The sequence below is a fragment of the Anabrus simplex genome, chromosome 5 (genome assembly GCF_040414725.1).
Source record: "Anabrus simplex isolate iqAnaSimp1 chromosome 5, ASM4041472v1, whole genome shotgun sequence".
Taxonomy (NCBI): Eukaryota; Metazoa; Arthropoda; class Insecta; order Orthoptera; family Tettigoniidae; genus Anabrus; species Anabrus simplex.
Genome location: NC_090269.1, coordinates 183574683 through 183594150, shown reverse-complemented (window position 1 = coordinate 183594150; position 19468 = coordinate 183574683). Strand labels below are relative to the sequence as shown.

The following is a 19468-nucleotide window of genomic DNA, read 5'->3' as shown; positions in this document are numbered from 1 at the left end:
TCTGCGGTCCACAAATACCCCAGAACAGTTAACATTGCACCTCAGAGCCATCTAGAGTGTAATACAGTAAACCTCAGGTTCAATGAAAAATTGTCGTGTTTATGAAACAAGTTTTTTAAGTTTGACAATTTACATTTTACATGTAAGGGAAACTTGTAATATTTATGAAACAGGAAACTGTCATCGACAAATGTACCAGATCTACCAAATTTGTCACACTTGTCAAGGGCCCTGAAACACAAATCTGAGAGAAAGGCAAACCAATACTGGCACCATCACCCAGCCTCATTGTTGATTTAAATGTTTGGCTGCCCACCCTGCCTGTGACATTTCATCCTGACATGGGCTACTCAATAATAGTTGAAACTTTGATACGGTGTCAAGAAGATCTAATATCTCAGAAGAGATCGAAATAATGTTGTCAGTTTAATGCTTATTGTCTTGCTTAAAAATATCATTTAATAAAGATCGATTGCTGTATTTTCAATGTTATTATCTTGTGGTTGAGAAAACAATACAAATATGAGCCTGTTGCATAATTAATTGTTAGATGCTTATTTAATCCCAAAAGTAAGGTCTCCTATTTTTTATAATTACAGAACTCTGTTCGTGTGGCTGTTGGTCACAATATTGTGAAGAGTGTTTCCCGCGCTCGCATATAAACACGTGCACGCTGCGCTGAGGCACTCGGTCTTGGCTTGGCAGCCGTTGAGAATGGAGCTCCCTTTGGATGTTACTTCATTAGTAACTGCATTTTTAACAAGATTTTTCCATCCCGAGCGGTCTTCAGCTCTCTTAAGATATTGTGAAGAAGTAGACCGGTGATCTTCTTTGCTTGGTCTAACCATCTACTTGTTCTGCCTTTTGGTCTGGTGCCTTCAATTTTGCCTTGCAGAATGGCCTTTTCTAAATTGTCTCCTCTCCTCAAAATGTTTCCCAGGAACTGGAGGTAACTTTCACGAACGCAGGAAGATATACGTTTTGTGATGCTCAGTTCTTCTATAATGGAGGCATTTGTTCTTTCTGTCCATGGTATACGGAGCATTCTCCGCCAACACCACATCTCAAAGGCATCTATTCGGTTCTTGTCACTAGCCTTCACAGTCCAGGTCTCACAACCATACAGGAAAACGGAGAACACCAGTGATTCCACCAATCTTATTTTCACTGTTTTGGATGATGCCCGGTTCTGCCAGATCTTTGTGAGTTTAACCATTGCAGCACGACCTAGGACAATCCGTCATTTTATTTCTTTATCACAATTTCCCGTGTTATTGATTATGGAGCCTAGATATACACAATCATTCACCAACTCCAGATCTTTCAGGCATCCTGTTATTTGGATTGGGATTTGACTTTGTTGGTTGATAACCATTAGTTTGGTCTTTTTCATGTTAATTTCTAGACCAAAATCCGAACTAATGATTGTCACTCTAGAGAGCAATTCATCCTTGTCCACTTCCTGCAATGAGTGTAGTATCATCAGCGAAGGGTAAATTGTTGTGTTTCCTACCACCGATTGAAATTCCACTATCCTAGCCATCCAGTGCTCTTCTCATTACATACTCTGCATAGATATTGTAGAGTTGGGGTGACAGTATGCAACTTTGTCTGACTCCATTTGTCATATTGAAAAATTCTGAGCATTCACCATCCACCCTTATGGTTGCATTATGACTATTTTATAAAATAAAATAAAAAATAGGAGACCTTATTTTTGGGATTACCTTCGTAGTAAATATAGCCTATATACATATGATGGTTTTATATTTCTTTTAAGTGAAGGGGCTGGGGAGAGAGGTAGGAAAAACTAAATCAAAAGTAAAACACAGAATTTTGTAACTGAATGAGTGATAAATAAATAAATAAATAAATAAATAAATAAATAAATAAATAAATAAATAAATAAATAAATAAATAAATAAATAAATAAATATTACAGGAAACTTAAATCACAACCACCTCCTAACGTTAATTACCAACAGATAGAGATTCTTGTTAAGATGGACAATATGGTGCTTCTTTTTTTACTTGAATCCAGCTTGTGATATTTTACTGGAGTCTCAGTGTGATTAGTGTTACCTGTCTTTGAAAACTTCTTTATAACATGACCTTTTTTTTCATTATCTTTCACTTCTGGCTTTGTATCATTTGAAAAATAATTATTACCTGCTGACTTTTGGATATTTTTCATAAAGTAAAGTGGTAATTAAATTACAATAAATGTTGTTGTCATATGTTATGGCCTTATGCAGCCTGTTCCAAGCTGCTGGTAGGTTATGCTGAACCCAATTTCTTGATCTGGCTCAGACACCTCATCTGAGTGGAAACGAAGCACCATGGGACCAGATGCAAAACCTGCAAGCACAAGTAGTTATTGAATTACTATTTTCACTGCCTTAAAGGCAAAATGACCTTTCTGTGTTCAGAATAGCAACATTCCAGGTATGGGAATCTCTGTAAAGGCTATGATTAGAGGTGTGTCTGCTGGTATAGGGCAGTGTAAGTTAGTATATGGCTCAATGCTAATTTTGATTATGTTTGCATTTTGCTTACCTCGCTAATGTATGTATGTATGTATGTATGTATGTATGTATGTATGTATGTATGTATGTATGTATGTATGTATGTATGTATGTATGTATGTATGTATGTATGTATGTATGTATGTATGTATGTATGTATGTATGTATGTATGTATGTATGTATGTATGTATGTATGTATGTATGTATGTATGTATGTATGTATGTATGTATGTATGTATGTATGTATGTATGTATGTATGTATGTATGTATGTATGTATGTATGTATGTATGTATGTATGTATGTATGTATGTATGTATGTATGTATGTATGTATGTATGTATGTATGTATGTATGTATGTATGTATGTATGTATGTATGTATGTATGTATGTATGTATGTATGTATGTATGTATGTATGTATGTATGTATGTATGTATGTATGTATGTATGTATGTATGTATGTATGTATGTATGTATGTATGTATGTATGTATGTATGTATGTATGTATGTATGTATGTATGTATGTATGTATGTATGTATGTATGTATGTATGTATGTATGTATGTATGTATGTATGTATGTATGTATGTATGTATGTATGTATGTATGTATGTATGTATGTATGTATGTATGTATGTATGTATGTATGTATGTATGTATGTATGTATGTATGTATGTATGTATGTATGTATGTATGTATGTATGTATGTATGTATGTATGTATGTATGTATGTATGTATGTATGTATGTATGTATGTATGTATGTATGTATGTATGTATGTATGTATGTATGTATGTATGTATGTATGTATGTATGTATGTATGTATGTATGTATGTATGTATGTATGTATGTATGTATGTATGTATGTATGTATGTATGTATGTATGTATGTATGTATGTATGTATGTATGTATGTATGTATGTATGTATGTATGTATGTATGTATGTATGTATGTATGTATGTATGTATGTATGTATGTATGTATGTATGTATGTATGTATGTATGTATGTATGTATGTATGTATGTATGTATGTATGTATGTATGTATGTATGTATGTATGTATGTATGTATGTATGTATGTATGTATGTATGTATGTATGTATGTATGTATGTATGTATGTATGTATGTATGTATGTATGTATGTATGTATGTATGTATGTATGTATGTATGTATGTATGTATGTATGTATGTATGTATGTATGTATGTATGTATGTATGTATGTATGTATGTATGTATGTATGTATGTATGTATGTATGTATGTATGTATGTATGTATGTATGTATGTATGTATGTATGTATGTATGTATGTATGTATGTATGTATGTATGTATGTATGTATGTATGTATGTATGTATGTATGTATGTATGTATGTATGTATGTATGTATGTATGTATGTATGTATGTATGTATGTATGTATGTATGTATGTATGTATGTATGTATGTATGTATGTATGTATGTATGTATGTATGTATGTATGTATGTATGTATGTATGTATGTATGTATGTATGTATGTATGTATGTATGTATGTATGTATGTATGTATGTATGTATGTATGTATGTATGTATGTATGTATGTATGTATGTATGTATGTATGTATGTATGTATGTATGTATGTATGTATGTACACTTCACATGAAGAATCCACAGTATCAGTATGAATTTTATAGTACTAGATTTATGTAGTTATTCAAGGTATATCTGATTACTGCAATCACTCACTGTAAGTACACCATTAGCATACAAACACTTCTAACTTTTGTTAACCACTGCACCATCAACACTGGCCAAAATTTTCACAGGAATTGTTCTACAGATTGTCTCAATATCTCTCTTTGTGTAGGCAGTGTGGTTCCTTTTTGTCAGCCTTCAAGTTTCCTCACAGGTAGAATTCAAAGGTTGTTAAGTCAGGAGAACATGGCAGAAATTCAACTGCACCTCCTCACCCCATCAAACATCCTGGTAGCATGTTGTCGACATAGTCTCTCATGTGATAGTTTGTAGTGTAAGTGGTCTACCATCAAGGTAGAAGTAAAATTGTGCATAAAGCTCATGGATGGCCAGTAAAGTGGATACACACAGCATGCTGAGGTATACAAAGCTCTAAAATAGAATGGTCCAATTAATACCCTGGATGCCAGTCCACACCAGACATTAATACCTGGTAAATTCACTGCATTTTCCACATGATAATGTGAATTTCCTGGAGACTTATAAAGACAATTATGATGGTTGATTTTTTCGTCATGAAACCACACAATTATTCCCATGAAGGGAAATGAATGTTACTCACCTCCTTATTACTTTGCACGTATTCCCCACCAGATGGTGCTAAGCGAGCAACAACATTTCAATGGCCAAACTATCAACAATTATTGATCTCCTTGTACATCTTGAAACAGAAACAATCTAGGTCCTTCTCAACAAGGTTGTTGGGACCCTGTTTAAAGATTTGCTAGGTTAACACTGAAGGCATTTCTGGATCAAAATGACAACATCTTTAAAAACCACTCCTTGACCATGATTGATCTGTTCACCATACAAGAGATGCATGCCGCTGATTAAGGTCAATTGAGGGCAAGAGGGAATTTACCAAGTTTTGAATTGATAGGCACAATGTACCGCTGTACATATGCACCAGATGTCCAATATCTACTACAGTAGGTAATGAAAGCACAATAAATGTAGATACAGGAAGTATTAAGGTGATGAGTATGTACAAACCACCATGAATACTGTGGCCAGACATAGTGCTTCCCACCTGGAACTATTCATCTGTACTCATAGGTGACTTCAACAGCCATCACCTCTACTGGAAATAGGAGACTGAGGACAAATGTGCGAATCTACTTGTCAAATGGCCAGAAGCTAATAACCTGCGTCTGGAATTTAATACTAAAGCCAAAGCTATATTTTGGTTAACTTGCTGAAAACATGAATACAATCTGGATTTCAATCACTTGCCACTGATCTGTATTTAGGACAGTTACCCAGGTGGTAGATTCTCTATCTGTTGTTTATCTAGTCTTTTCTTAAATATTTGCAAAGAATTTGGAAGTTTATTAAATCTCCCTTGGTAAATTATTCCAATTCCTAACTCCTCCTTCTCCTACAAACAAATATTTGCCCCAATTTGTCTCTTGACTTCTAACTTTATCTTAATATTGTAATCTTAAAAATACCACTCAGACTTATTCATCTACTAATTTCATTCCACGCCATCTCTCTCCTGACAGCTTGGAACATACCACTTAGTCGAGCAGCTCATCTCCTTTCTCACAAGTCTTCCCTGCTCAAACTTGGCAACATTGTCGTAATGCTATTCTCTTGTCGGAAATCACCCAGAACAAATCAAGCTGCTTTTCTTTGGATGTTTTCCAGTTCTCGAATCAATTAATCCTTGTGAGGGTCCCGTACATTGGAACCATACTCTAGTTGGGTTCTTACCAGAGACTTATATGCCCTCTCCTTTCCATCCTCACTACAACCCCTAAATACCCTCATAACCCTGTGCAGAAATCTGCACCCTTTATTTACAATCCTGTTTATGTGATCACCCTGATGAAGATCTTCCCTTATATCAACACCTAGGTACTTACAGTGATCCCCATAAGGAATTTTCACCCTCTAAATGCAGTAATTAAAATGGAGAGGACTTTTCCTATTAGTGAACCTCACAATCTGACTTGTAACCCTATTTATAATCATACTATTGCCTGCTGTCCTTCTCACAACATTGTCTGCTTTGTCACAAGGGATGAAAGAGGCAATTCCTTTCCAGCCTCAAGAAAATTAATAGGAGATTTTCCACACAGCCAACACAGACCCATCTTGACAGTTATTGGAACTCAAATACTGCTAGTCAGATCCACACCTCAACTGTGCTGAAATTTCACTAAAGTCAAATGGAACCATTTCTCAATGTGCACACTTCATCCCACCAGTTTTATCAAACTATGCTCATTTTGTTGGTGCTGTGATCACTATTGCACAGAAACATATTCCATATGGCTTTTGTATGTAGTACATCCCTGGGTAAAATGAAACAAATGAAGAAATTTATGATCTACTGTATTCCTAAATAACTGTGGCCCTGAAATAGCTGATGACAGCTTGGATGACTCCAGGTGACAGAAATGGAATGGCATGGTTGAGAATATGAACTTTGCACACTCCAGCAGAGTGGTTTATAGTCTTCTCAGGAAACTAGGTTAATGCTAGGTGCAAAAGGGGTAGGGATTGTATCATCCCCAACCAGATTGTTAAACACATCATATAATCCCAGCTGAAAAGAAGCATATCATACAATTAAAGAAGCTGTTAAACAACAGAAAATCTCATCTCCAAAGACCTCATCCTTCTCAAATACATTTACAAAGCTTGAAGTAGACTTTACCCTTAGAGATGTCAAAAAGGAAAATTAAATTGATTCGTGGGAATATTTTCAGAACTCCCCCAAAACCCCATTGCACAACAGCCCTTAAAGGGCCTTGGCCTACGAAGTGACCACTGCTCAGCCCAAAGGCCTGCAGATTACGAGGTGTCGTGTGGTCAGCACTATGAATCCTCTCGGCTGTAATTCTTGGCTTTCTAGACCGGGGCTGCTATCTCACCATCAGATAGCTCCTCAAATTCTAATCACGTAGGCTGAGTGGACCTCGAACCAGCCCTCAGGTCCAGGTAAAAATTGCTCACCTGGCCGGGAATCGAACCTGGGCCCTCCGGGTAAGAGGCAGGCATGCTACCCCTACACCATTTCAGAGTTCCTTACAAACAGCAGCCCTAATACTGGACTGAATTCTATATCTTGAAAACCTAAATCCAAAAAACTAAGATAATTGTTACACTGAAACTCAGGAAACAAATTTACCGAGCTGACACCTACTACCCAGTTGTCTTGATGGATTGCTGGTATAAAGTCCTCGAGAGGCTCATTTATAACAGGATCATCCCCATGATTAATAGCATGGCCCCAGTAGAGCAAACTGTACAGATCAAGTACTAGCATTAACTACATAATCCGGCTCCATGGCTAAATGGTTAGCATGCTGGCCTTTGGTCCAGGGCTCCCGGGTTCGATTCCTGGCTGGGTCGTGGATGTTAACCTTCATTGGTTATTTCCGATAGCTTGGGGGCTGGGCGTGTGTGCTGTCTTCATCATAATAATAATAATTTCGTGTGGCTATTTCTCGCCGAGTGCAGCCCTTGTAAGGCAGACCCTCCGGTGAGGGTGGGCGGCAGCTGCCATGTGTAGGGAACTGCGTGTTATTGTGGTGGAGGATAGTGTTATGTGTGGTGTGTGAGTTGCAGGGATGTTGGGAACAGCACAAACACCCAGCCCCCGAGCCATTGGAATTAACCAATGAAGGTTAAAATCCCCGACCCGGCCGGGAATCGAACCAGGGACTCTCTGAACCGAAGGCCAGTACGCTGACCATTCAGCCAACGAGTCGGACGTCTTCATCATCAGAATTCATCATAGGTAGGGCCCCATCCTCATAGACACACATGTCACTTATAAGGTGTCAACTCGAAAAACCTGCATCAGGCCTCGTTGGAGGCCACATGCCATTTTTATTATTATTATTATTATTATTATTATTATTATTATTATTATTATTATTATTATTATTATTATTATTATTATTGTTCCAGGGTTTATTGTGGACCCCAGAGGAGAAAGAAGATGCCGGGATGAATGGGTCTAACTACAATGTCAAGAAAAGAATTTAAAACGTAAACTGAAGATTATATTTTCTTAAATTCAACCTTAGCAAATTTTCATAACAATGAAACGTCAGGTATACAATGGCAAATTTTAGACAAGACAAGAAAATTCAAATTTAGTGACAGTTTAAAAATTTGGGCTTCAAGCCCCTTGCTTTACAATTCTTCAGCTCCTAGCTCAAATTTACAAAAGAGCACAAATTTACTCAAGGGCAGAAATCCCTCAATACATGGAGCACTTGCTCCCAACTTACAATATCAAGCCTCCCAGAGGCACTTTTACAACACTTGTAAAGAGTTGACGTGCTCTCAGTTTTCCAAGCCTATTCAAGGCAATATCAGAAAATTACAATCACTCGCCATCAAGGTACAAAATTTGAAACAGGGGTATCTAGTACCCAACCTATTGGGCCTTTGCGGAAAAGAACAGGTTAAGAAAATGGCCTGAAACACAAATTGAATGGAGGCGTGAACTTGCACTCCTAGATATGAATTCTTAAAACCTAAAGGGCACTAGGCCGATGAAACAGGGGCTATTCCCAAATATGAAGGTGACTCGTAAAAGAATAAATTAAGACGTTACGGAAAGGAAGAGAGCCAGTTACAAAATGTAGTCACCTCACACCAATATGAAGGGGAGCTCGAGAGGGTACATCACTCTCTATCCCCAATTTACAGTTGAAGATTATATGAAGTTTTTACATTAGCCGGCAGAAAGTTACATTTTTAGGAAAACTAGGTTACATAGTTAATGATTCAGACTTTTTTCTCAGGTTAAACTGCGGAGCTAGCAAGAAATAAAGATGTTATGTGGCCATTTACCTTGTCGGTGTACTGCTGCCTGATGAAAGAGGCGCCGCCCGCCCCCTGCTTTGACACACACACTAAGTCAGATGACGATCAATTGGCCAAGAGACGTGAAAATCCGCAGTTTATAAACCCTCGGGGAAAGTTCGAGACCATTCACGATTAAACTAGCCACACCCTCTCACGTTTATTGGGTACTTTAAATGTTAGACTCAAAATCGAAGAAGAAGAAGAAGACTGTGATTGGTAGAAAATTAATTACAGAAATTAGGGATTGGCTGGATTCAAAACTGGCAGAAAGAAAAGATAAATATTGCCAACCCAAAAATAAATGAACATAATTAGTAAAAAAACTTATGAATACAAAACTTCATTAAATCAAAAGTTCTTTCACTTCGCACCAGGGTGCATGATCATAGCTTTTTAGCAGTGACATCTATGGAAGAATGACCAAACTTCTTGATGAATGGCAAACAAAACAAGTAGAAATTCACACAGTACAGGAAACTTCGCAATAACAAAATTACATCAGATTTCTGTGGTGACATCTTCTGAGTAAATTTATAAATTGGTCTAGTTTCAGTTTCACTGTTTCACCAGTAGAGTTCTTTTAGGCACTAGATTTAAATGCGCGGCGTTGGGGTGTACCTCCCGGTACAATTATTATTATTATTATTATTATTATTATTATTATTATTATTATTATTATTATTATTATTATTATTATTATTATTATTATTATTATTATTATTATTGTACCGGGTGGTACACCTCCATGCCGCTAATTCAAACCTTGCGCCAGTTGAAACTCCCCTACTGGAGGAAGTCTGAACTTTATCTAATGTGTTAATTTTCAAGTTTCTCAGAAGATGTCCCTACTTGTAAATTTTGAAGTTTCTGAACTGTGTTGTTTTCGAGGTATTTTTGTTTTGCCTGTAGTAAGAAGTGTGAACATTCTCTTCTAGAGGACACTACTGAAGAACTACAATGGTGCACCCTAGTGCGAAGTGAAAGAACTGTTTTTTGGAGAAATTTTGATTTCAAAAGTTTGTTTCTTGTTAAATTTCTTTCTGTTATTGTTTAAGTTGGCTGTATAACCCTTTCTTTCCCCTTGTTTTGAATTTAGCCAATCCCGAATTTCTTCAATTAATTTATGACCAATCAGGTGTATCTTCTCCAAACTGGATATGTTGCTTAACCCTAGCCAATAAAATTCTTGTGGGAGGGTGTTCTCATTCCTGAAACGCCTCGAACTTTCCGCGAGAGTATATAAACTGCTGATTTTTGGGTCTCCGGGCCACTTCAGTAACATCTTTCAGTGTGTAAAGTACGTAGCAGGGGGCGGGAAGCGCCTCTTTCTTCGAGCAGCAGGTCAACCACAAGGTAATGGCCTTTTAATAACTTCTCTTCTTGCTAGCTCAGCAGTTTAACTCTCGGGGCAGGTCCGAAGCCTTTTCCATGTAACTTTCCTTTAAAAATGTAAAGACACTCGGTGTCAATTCTTTCTGTTTTAACTACATATTGGGATAGAGAGTGCTTAACCCTCTCGAGCTCCCACTCATATTGCATTGAGGTGAACTTATTTTTCACAACCGTTTCTTCCTTAACGTAATGTAAATTGTTTCCTTCTAAAAGTCACCTCTTTAGTATGGGATTAGCCCTTGCAGTAACGGCCTAGTGCCAAGTAGGTTTTATATAAAATGTGTTAGGAGTGCAAGAACGCCTCCTTTCAAGTTGGTATTTTAGAGGCCACGTAATTAACCTTTCCTTACTTAATAGGCCTCAGTAGGTTGGGTATTTTACCCCTGTTTTCATGTCCTTGGAGGACAACTTGAATGTGGAGTTTGGTGTGGCCTTGGATAGGCTCGTACTTAAGAGCAGATTGCTCTTTCAAAAAATTTTGTTTCCTGCGCGCCTCGAGGAGGCTTTACTGTGTAATTGGGAGCAAGTGCTCCTGGGCATGATAGGGGTCTTCTGCCCCTTTGTTGAAATTGTATATCGTAAAGTTGGGCTAATTGCTCAAGAATTGTGAGTCCGGGGCTCGAAGCCCAAATGCTGTGAATACTGTAATTGTACATTTGTTACCTTGCTACTCTGTACCTGCCATTCTTGTTATTTCTTGATTTTGCTAAGAAAATATAACCTTGTTAAATTTTATCTTAACTTTAATTTCGTATTCTGAGACCTGTTCACCCCCGCACCTTCTTTCACCTCTGCTGTTCCACAGATACCTCAGAACAAGTGGTAGAAGAGCGTGGTTGAATGGGTCTCAATTTAGCCCCTTTTGACGGCTAAACATTGCTTTGATCCGAACTCTAACAATTTTCTCAGTTGCTGGAAGTTTTTGATTTTTCTTTTTTCAAAATTGTTCTGTCATCATGCCCGGCCCTCGCAATGTTCTCCATCTTAACTAATGCGCAAGGAGGAGTTGATCTATGAATGAACTATTAGAAATGTGCAATCTGGAGGCACGGTTGCGGTAGACACAAATAAGCTTAGAGAGTCCCTTGATTTGCCCATTTCCATCCCCACTTTGGGAGAGAAAGAAATTGACGACTCTCTTTCCACGATCAGTGACAATACTACTGAGCTAGCATCTGTAGTTAGTTTTTTTGAAGAAAATGATCCTTCTCCTAATCAAATTAAACGTGTGCAAGCCAGGTTATTTCATTTTTCTAATATAGTTAACGATCTGTTGTCTCTGAAGTTGAATGACGTTCAAAGGAAGGAAGCTAGTATGGTTCTTGAAAATCTTTCTGAATTGTCCAGTAAGGTTACCCAATTGTTAACTGGGAAAGTTCCTCCCAAAACTGATCAACCCACCACGGTGAATGTAGATAGCGAGGAAGAGCCTCCTAAGGGAGACGCCAATAGGGAAACCGTTGGAGCTCAAACAACCTCTGCCCCATTGGACAACGAGTCTGAACGTCGTATCTCGTTGAATAATGTACGTTCTGAATTTACTTCCTTGCCACTTAAACCTTTACCTACTATGTTACCGGGGTGCAGCAGCTTGCCTCATCCATTAGCTATGTTGCTCAGAGGTGTCTCTAAGTTTTCTGTTAACACTACCAGTGAAGTTATTTCATTCTTAAGGTTTTTAGTTGAATTTCAGGATCATGCCCTTGTTTTTTCTCTTTCTCCATGTCAGATTTTGCAAATCATCTATCCCTATGCAATTGGTATTCTCTCAGACAAAATAGTAAGAGCCATTGCCGAGCAATCATCTATTGAAGACTTCCACGCCCACTTGCTAGCTAACTTCTTTCCGGCTAGGGCAAGGTCCTCACTTATTCAGAAGTACTATTATCGTGTACAACGGTTGGATGAAAACTTGGCAGATTTCATCCAAGATATTAAATTCTATACTAGGGTGTTTGCTCTTCACTTCCCTGGGAAGCAGATTGTACAAGCTATTGTGGAAGGTATTTCACCACCTTATAGGTCATACTTGTGTTTCGCGGCGTGCCCGCAAACCTTCTCGGAACTTGAAGCATTGGCCGTCTCAGCGGAAGGAGTTAGATACGCCGATTCCTTGCGTGTCGCGAAAGAACCCCCTCCTTCTTTTAGTAATCCTCGGCCTCCACCTCGCCGACCAGTCACACCTCGTAAATGTTATGCTTGCGGGTCGCCTGACCATCTTCGGAACAAGTGCCCATTGATCAAATCTAGTAGGGCAAATAATGGAGCTGGCTCATCACAAGGCTGTTTTAAATGTGGGGCTTTCTCACATATCGCCAAGAATTGTCCAAATTCAAATAGCACCCCCTCCTGCTCAACTTCTAGTGCAACTTCCACCAATGTCACTAATAATAAGTGACTAGCGGTTTCGGCTGAGTCGACTAATTCTGCTTCCCAAGGCTCAGCCCCTGGTAAACAGGTCGAAAATTCAGGGAAAACTCAATCTTCAGAGTTATCTTTTGAATGCCCCAAAGAATGTCTTAGGATTGCGGCGGATACCCCCGCACCTGTTCCTTTTCTTAAGATTGAATTAAATAATGAACCTGTAACAGCTCTTTTAGATTCAGGCAGTGTTTGTTCAATTATTTCGGATCAATGGTATTCAAAATTGAAATCTATTTGTAAACTACCTGACTATGGCTCATCTCCTGTTCAATATGTTTCGGCTAATTCATCTCCATTAGAAATTCTAGGTTCTTTAAATGTCAAAATTCGTATTTTTAAATTTACATGGAAAATTAAATTGTTTGTGGCCAAGCACTTGTCTTGCCCCATAATATTGGGAGCTGACTTCATTTCTCACTCCGGTCTAGTGCTCGACCTTCAGAGTAAGTCGTGCACATTCAAATTTGCTTCCAATTGTAAAATCCCCTTGTTAAAGTGTAATTCTGTATCATGTTCCTCTATTTCGCCTACCCAGGATGAGATGTTGTTAGACCTTAGACATCTACTTGAGGAGCAGGCTGATAGTATTCGCAAGTTGTGTCAGTCGTTTCCAGAGGTGTTCTCTGATACTCTTGGTGTTACTGACCTGATCGAATACAAAATTGAGGTCACGGATTCGATTCCTGTCCGTTTTCCACCATATAGGCTGTCTCCACCTAAAATGAAGGCTCTGAAGGAAATCATTGATCAAATGTTGAAGGATGGTATTATTCGGCCCTCTAAGTCGGCGTATTCTTCACCTATTTTTCTAGTCCCGAAACCCCAAGGTGGCTTCAGGCCTGTCATTGATTATAGGGCTCTCAATCGGAAGGTGGTGTTACAATCTGTGCCCCTTCCTGACCTTCATTCTTGTTTTTCATGGTTTCGTAAGGCCAAGTTCTTCACCATCTTGGACCTGAATCAGGCCTACAATCAAATTCCCCTAGCCGAAGAGTCTAAACACCTTACAGCGTTTGCCACGCATTGGAATTTGTATGAATACAACCGGGTGCCTTTCGGGCTCCCCACGGGAGCAGCTGTACTCACTAGACTGCTAGATAGGGTTTTCTCCGACATCAAATTCGAGTACTTGTATCACTATCTTGATGATGTCGTCGTATTTTCGGAGACTTTTGAAGAACATCTAGATCATCTGCGAGAAGTTCTCAATCGCCTTCGTAAGGCTGGGTTAACTGTTAAGTTGTCCAAGGTTGCCTTCGCTAAGCCTTCCATGTCATTCCTAGGGCATATTGTGTCACCTGATGGTGTTGCAGTCGATCATTCTAGAACACAGGCCATCCGTGATTTTAAACCTTCTAAGGACATCAAAGGTATCGCCAGGTTCATTGGTATAGTGAATTTCTTCAGGAAGTTTATTCCTAACTTTGCTAATAGAGCGGCGCCCTTAAACCTTCTTCGTAGGAAAAGCATCAAATTCGAGTGGGGACCTTCTCAACAAGCCGCTTTTGAAGATCTTAGATTAGCTCTCTGTAATGCCCCTGTCCTTGCTATGCCCGATTTCTCGAAGAAATTCATCGTCCAAACCGACGCGTCATCGTCGGCGGTAGCTGCAGTCCTTCTTCAAGAGACTGAACTAGGGAGGCGACCCATCGCCTATGCATCTAGGACTCTGTCGGCTCAAGAAGCCAAGTATTCCATCTATGAGCTCGAAGGTTTGGCAGTCTTATTTGCCTTAGAAAAGTTCCGTCTCTATCTGGAACATGTCAAATTCGACCTGGAGACAGATAATCAAGCCTTAAGCTGGGTCTTAGGTAGGCCGCGTCGTACTAGTCGTATAGCCCGTTGGGCCATCCGCATTTCTGCCTTCCAATTCGATGTCAGGCATATCAGAGGTACCGAAAATGTTGTCGCAGACGGACTCAGCCGTATGTTTTCCAACGACGTCGAGACCCATGAACCGGTCGATAGTTCATCACCTCCCGAGTCCATGCTATCTGAGGTTAATGCCATCTTAACAGATGCTCCCATGCTCTTTAGGGATATCGAGAAATACCAACGTGAAGATCCGACGCTGGCTCCGATAATGGAAACCCTTTCTTCTGGGGAACATGTCGTCCCTTATGTACTGAGGAATGGTGTTTTATGTTGCCCATCGAGGCATATTAAGATTATGAAAGTTGTCGTTCCAGCTGTTCTTGTACCTATGATCTTTAAGTACTATCATGAGACCCCGTTAGGGGGGCATCTAGGCATCTTTAAAACTCGTGAAAAGATTCGTGAAAGGTTCATCTGGAAGAGTATGGACGGTGAAATCCGTGAACTAGTAAAGGCTTGTAAATCCTGTTTGATTAGTAAACCAACCATGTCCACCAAGGTAGGCCTGTTGTCTTCTCATCAAGCGTCGCGCCCTATGGAACGCCTGTATATTGATTATGTAGGACCCTTCCCCCGGTCAAAGGGAAATGCCAACAAATTCATCTTTGTATGTGTAGATGGTTTTACTAGATTTTCCTGGTTATTTCCGACTAAGCTGGCTACCGCTCAGTCCACCATTACTTGTCTAAATTCTATCTTTGCTTCTTCTGGTCCCTGTCAATATATTGTGTCTGATAATGCTAAGGCTTTTACATCTAATCTGTTTCGTAAATTCTGCTTTGACCTGTCCATCTCTCATCTGACAACTTCTGCTTATTACCCTCAACCATCTCTGGTTGAACGGGTTAATCGTAATCTCAGGTCCGCGCTTATTGCCTATCATCATGAAGATCATTCTAGGTGGGACACTTCCCTCCATTGGTTAGCCTTTGCTTTGAACTCGGCGGTTCATGAATCTCATAAGTTTACGCCGGCTTCGCTGATGTTCAAGTTTGTTCCCAACACGCCGCTCTCTAACCTCTGGTCTCTGAATGACATTCTACCTGAGAGAATAGACCCAGATAACATTAATGATCTTTGGAAGAAGGCTAAAGCCAATCTTAAAGTGTCTCATGAAAAGGTTAGGGAAAGATATGATCGTGGACAGAGACCCACCAATTTGAAGGTAGGTGACCAGGTGATGGTCAAGAATTTTGTTCCCGCGGGCAAGCTTGCCCCCAGATTTCATGGGCCGTGTACCATTCTAGATTTCCTTACGCCGGTTACGTTGTTATTAAGTAATCCTGCCACCGAGAGGATATTTAGGGTTCACCTGTCACAGGTGAAACCTGTGTAATTTCTGTGTTAACTTGCTTCATATAATTTTGAAAGAAATATGAAGGTTATATTTTGTTTGAGGGGTTTCACTTTTAAGGCCTTCTGCCCTTGGAATCTGTTTCCTTTGTGTGTAATTATTTATTGTAAACCTCCCCCGATCAGTTAAACTGCCATCCTGTCCTTACCATGGCCATTACCACGCTCCCGTCTCCTGCTAACATAACACACAGTGGCTTATATATAAAATGAATATCTTCACGCCGCTGGCCCCTCAACCTCTCCACAAAGCCTGTGCCCTCAAAAAATGATGATGGTCCAACAAAATTCTGCCGCTGAGCTTTAATGTTTCAGTGTCCCCGCAGCAGCGTGGCGCCGTACCGCTACTGAGGCAGGGTAAGGGCCCGCCCTTCTCCAGTGAGGCCAACCTGTGTACGGCGAGCCGGAGTCCTCCTCCCGGCCAAGGCTGATGTGCGGCGCACAACCTGTAACTGGCCCGCGACCTGCTTGTTCGCCGCGGGCGCGGCGTGCTTCAACTCCACGGCTCCTCTCATAGTGCGGGCGAGCGGTATCTCAGGGTACTTGAGGGGTCCGAGCGGCCTCTTCTGGACACAAGCAGCAGCGGCCGGTCTGGCCATCTAACTTAATCAACCTTGGATATATGTAATCAGCTACATGGACATTTAACATCAACAATTACTACAGTTTTGAATCCAACTACAATATCTGGTGGACTTAGAAAATTTTTCCGCAACTTTAAAAACTAAAAGTTCCCTTCTGATTTCAACCTCTACAAGCACAAAGACATTACATCAATAGTAATCAAAGAATTATGAAACTGGATCCAATCATTTTAAGAAAATTTGTTGGTAAATACTTCTGCAATTAACTTCCATATCAACATCATTACTTGGACCTTATGTTGAAACAAAAAGTTACGTTCTTCTGTGTTACCCCTTGGAGGGACTTTTTGGGGGGGGGGGGAGGTCTGTACCGGGTGGTACACCTCCATGCCGCTAATTCAAACCTTGCGCCAGTTGAAACTCCCCTACTGGAGGAAGTCTGAACTTTATCTAATGTGTTAATTTTTTAGTTTCTCAGAAGATGTCCCTACTTGTAAATTTTGAAGTTTCTGAACTGTGTCGTTTTCGAGGTATTTTTGTTTTGCCTGTAGTAAGAAGTGTGAACATTCTCTTCTAGAGGACACTACTGAAGAACTACAATGGTGCACCCTAGTGCGAAGTGAAAGAACTGTTTTTTGGAGAAATTTTGATTTCAAAAGTTTGTTTCTTGTTAAATTTCTTTCTGTTATTGTTTAAGTTGGCTGTATAACCCTTTCTTTCCCCTTGTTTTGAATTTAGCCAATCCCGAATTTCTTCAATTAATTTATGACCAATCAGGTGTATCTTCTCCAAATTGGGTATGTTGCTTAACCCTAGCCAATAAAATTCTTGTGGGAGGGTGTTCTCATTCCTGAAACGCCTCGAACTTTCCGCGAGAGTATATAAACTGCTGATTTTTGGGTCTCCGGGCCACTCCAGTAACATCTTTCAGTGTGTAAAGTACGTAGCAGGGGGCGGGAAGCGCCTCTTTCTTCGGGCAGCAGGTCAACCACAAGGTAATGGCCTTTTAATAACTTCTCTTCTTGCTAGCTCAGCAGTTTAACTCTCGGGGCAGGTCCGAAGCCTTTTCCATGTAACTTTCCTTTAAAAATGTAAAGACACTCGGTGTCAATTCTTTCTGTTTTAACTACATATTGGGATAGAGAGTGCTTAACCCTCTCGAGCTCCCACTCATATTGCATTGAGGTGAACTTATTTTTCACAACCGTTTCTTCCTTAACGTAATGTAAACTGTTTCCTTCTAAAAGTCACCTCTTTAGTATGGGATTAGCCCTTGCAGTAACGGCCTAGTGCCAAGTAGGTTTTATATAAAATGTGTTAGGAGTGCAAGAACGCCTCCTTTCAAGTTGGTATTTTAGAGGCCACGTAATTAACCTTTCCTTACTTAATAGGCCTCAGTAGGTTGGGTATTTTACCCCTGTTTTCATGTCCTTGGAGGACAACTTGAATGTGGAGTTTGGTGTGGCCTTGGATAGGCTCGTTACTTAAGAGCAGATTGCTCTTTCAAAAAATTTTGTTTCCTGCGCGCCTCGAGGAGGCTTTACTGTGTAATTGGGAGCAAGTGTTCCTGTGCATGATAGGGGTCTTCTGCCCCTTTGTTGAAATGTGTATATCGTAAAGTTGGGCTAATTGCTCAAGAATTGTGAGTTCGGGGCTCGAAGCCCAAATCCTGTGAATACTGTAATTGTACATTTGTTACCTTGCTAGTCTGTACCTGCCATTCTTGTTATTTCTTGATTTTGCTAAGAAAATATAACCTTGTTAAATTTTATCTTAACTTTAATTTCATATTCTGAGACCTGTTCACCCCCGCACCTTCTTTCACCTCTGCTGTTCCACAGATATCTTGGAACAATTATTATTATTATTATTATTATTATTATTATTGTACCGGAGGTATACCTTCACCGTCAATTTGAACTGCTCACCTCCTAGAAGACCGTCTGTGCGGTGTATCCTGAACTGTGTATTTGAAGAAGTTTTGACCTTTAATTTTCAGATGTCTCTACTATCGACTTATGTGCCCACTCTGGTGGGTGGATGGATAGTTAATTTTTAAGGGAAGTTTAAAAATTCTATTGTGGTAATCCTTAAGTGTTTGTAGATTTTTTTATGTGTTAAAGTTGTCAGCACTTCTACAGCTTCCTTCTTCCTTATGTTATGGACCAATCAGGAACTTTTGTATACATTTTTGTAGCCAATTAAAATTGGGGGTGTGTACAGGCATTCTGCCTAGGTCAGGAGAGTTCGAGAACCTTCCCCCTGAGTTGCTATATAAGCTGGGTGCTTTTGGGTCATTTTGACACCTTTGTCGCTCCGGTCTTAGAGTGCATGTGGTGTAAGTGCGGGCAGAGGCAGCCTTGTCCATCGTTGGAAGGCCCATCAGCTCAAGATAATGGCAGACATCTTTTAAATATGTGGTAGCTCCAGAAAGTTAACTTGAGGAGAAGGTTTCAAAATTCTTTCTTAATGTAAATTTCTAAAGTTTAATATCACCTTTTAAATGTAAATTTTCAGGCAAGTCTAAGGACTCTATTCAAATCCCTGCTGGGAAATATGAAACTTAGGGAATAAAGAGTGTTCACCCTCTATTTAATTCCCATTCAACTTGATATGGAGGTGAATATGATTTTCTAAAACTCTAAATTCTTCAAACCATTTTGGAACTTCATATTTTGCCATATAGTCACCCTCTGTAGTATAGGCTTAGCCTCTGTAACTTCAGGCTATAAGCT

The 19468-nt window shown here is 39.5% G+C and overlaps 1 protein-coding gene across 1 annotated transcript in view; it reads right to left on the bottom strand.

Moving 5' to 3' along the window:
* Nucleotides 1–1988: 1988 nt before the first annotated feature.
* LOC136874425 (uncharacterized) overlaps nt 1989–19468 on the bottom strand; it is a 95619-nt gene continuing 78139 nt past the window's right edge. The window contains exon 8 of the mRNA XM_067148059.2: nt 1989–2358. Within this exon, the coding sequence (XP_067004160.2) occupies nt 2240–2358 (119 nt within the window). The 3' untranslated portion in view covers nt 1989–2239. The remainder of the gene's footprint in view (nt 2359–19468) is intronic.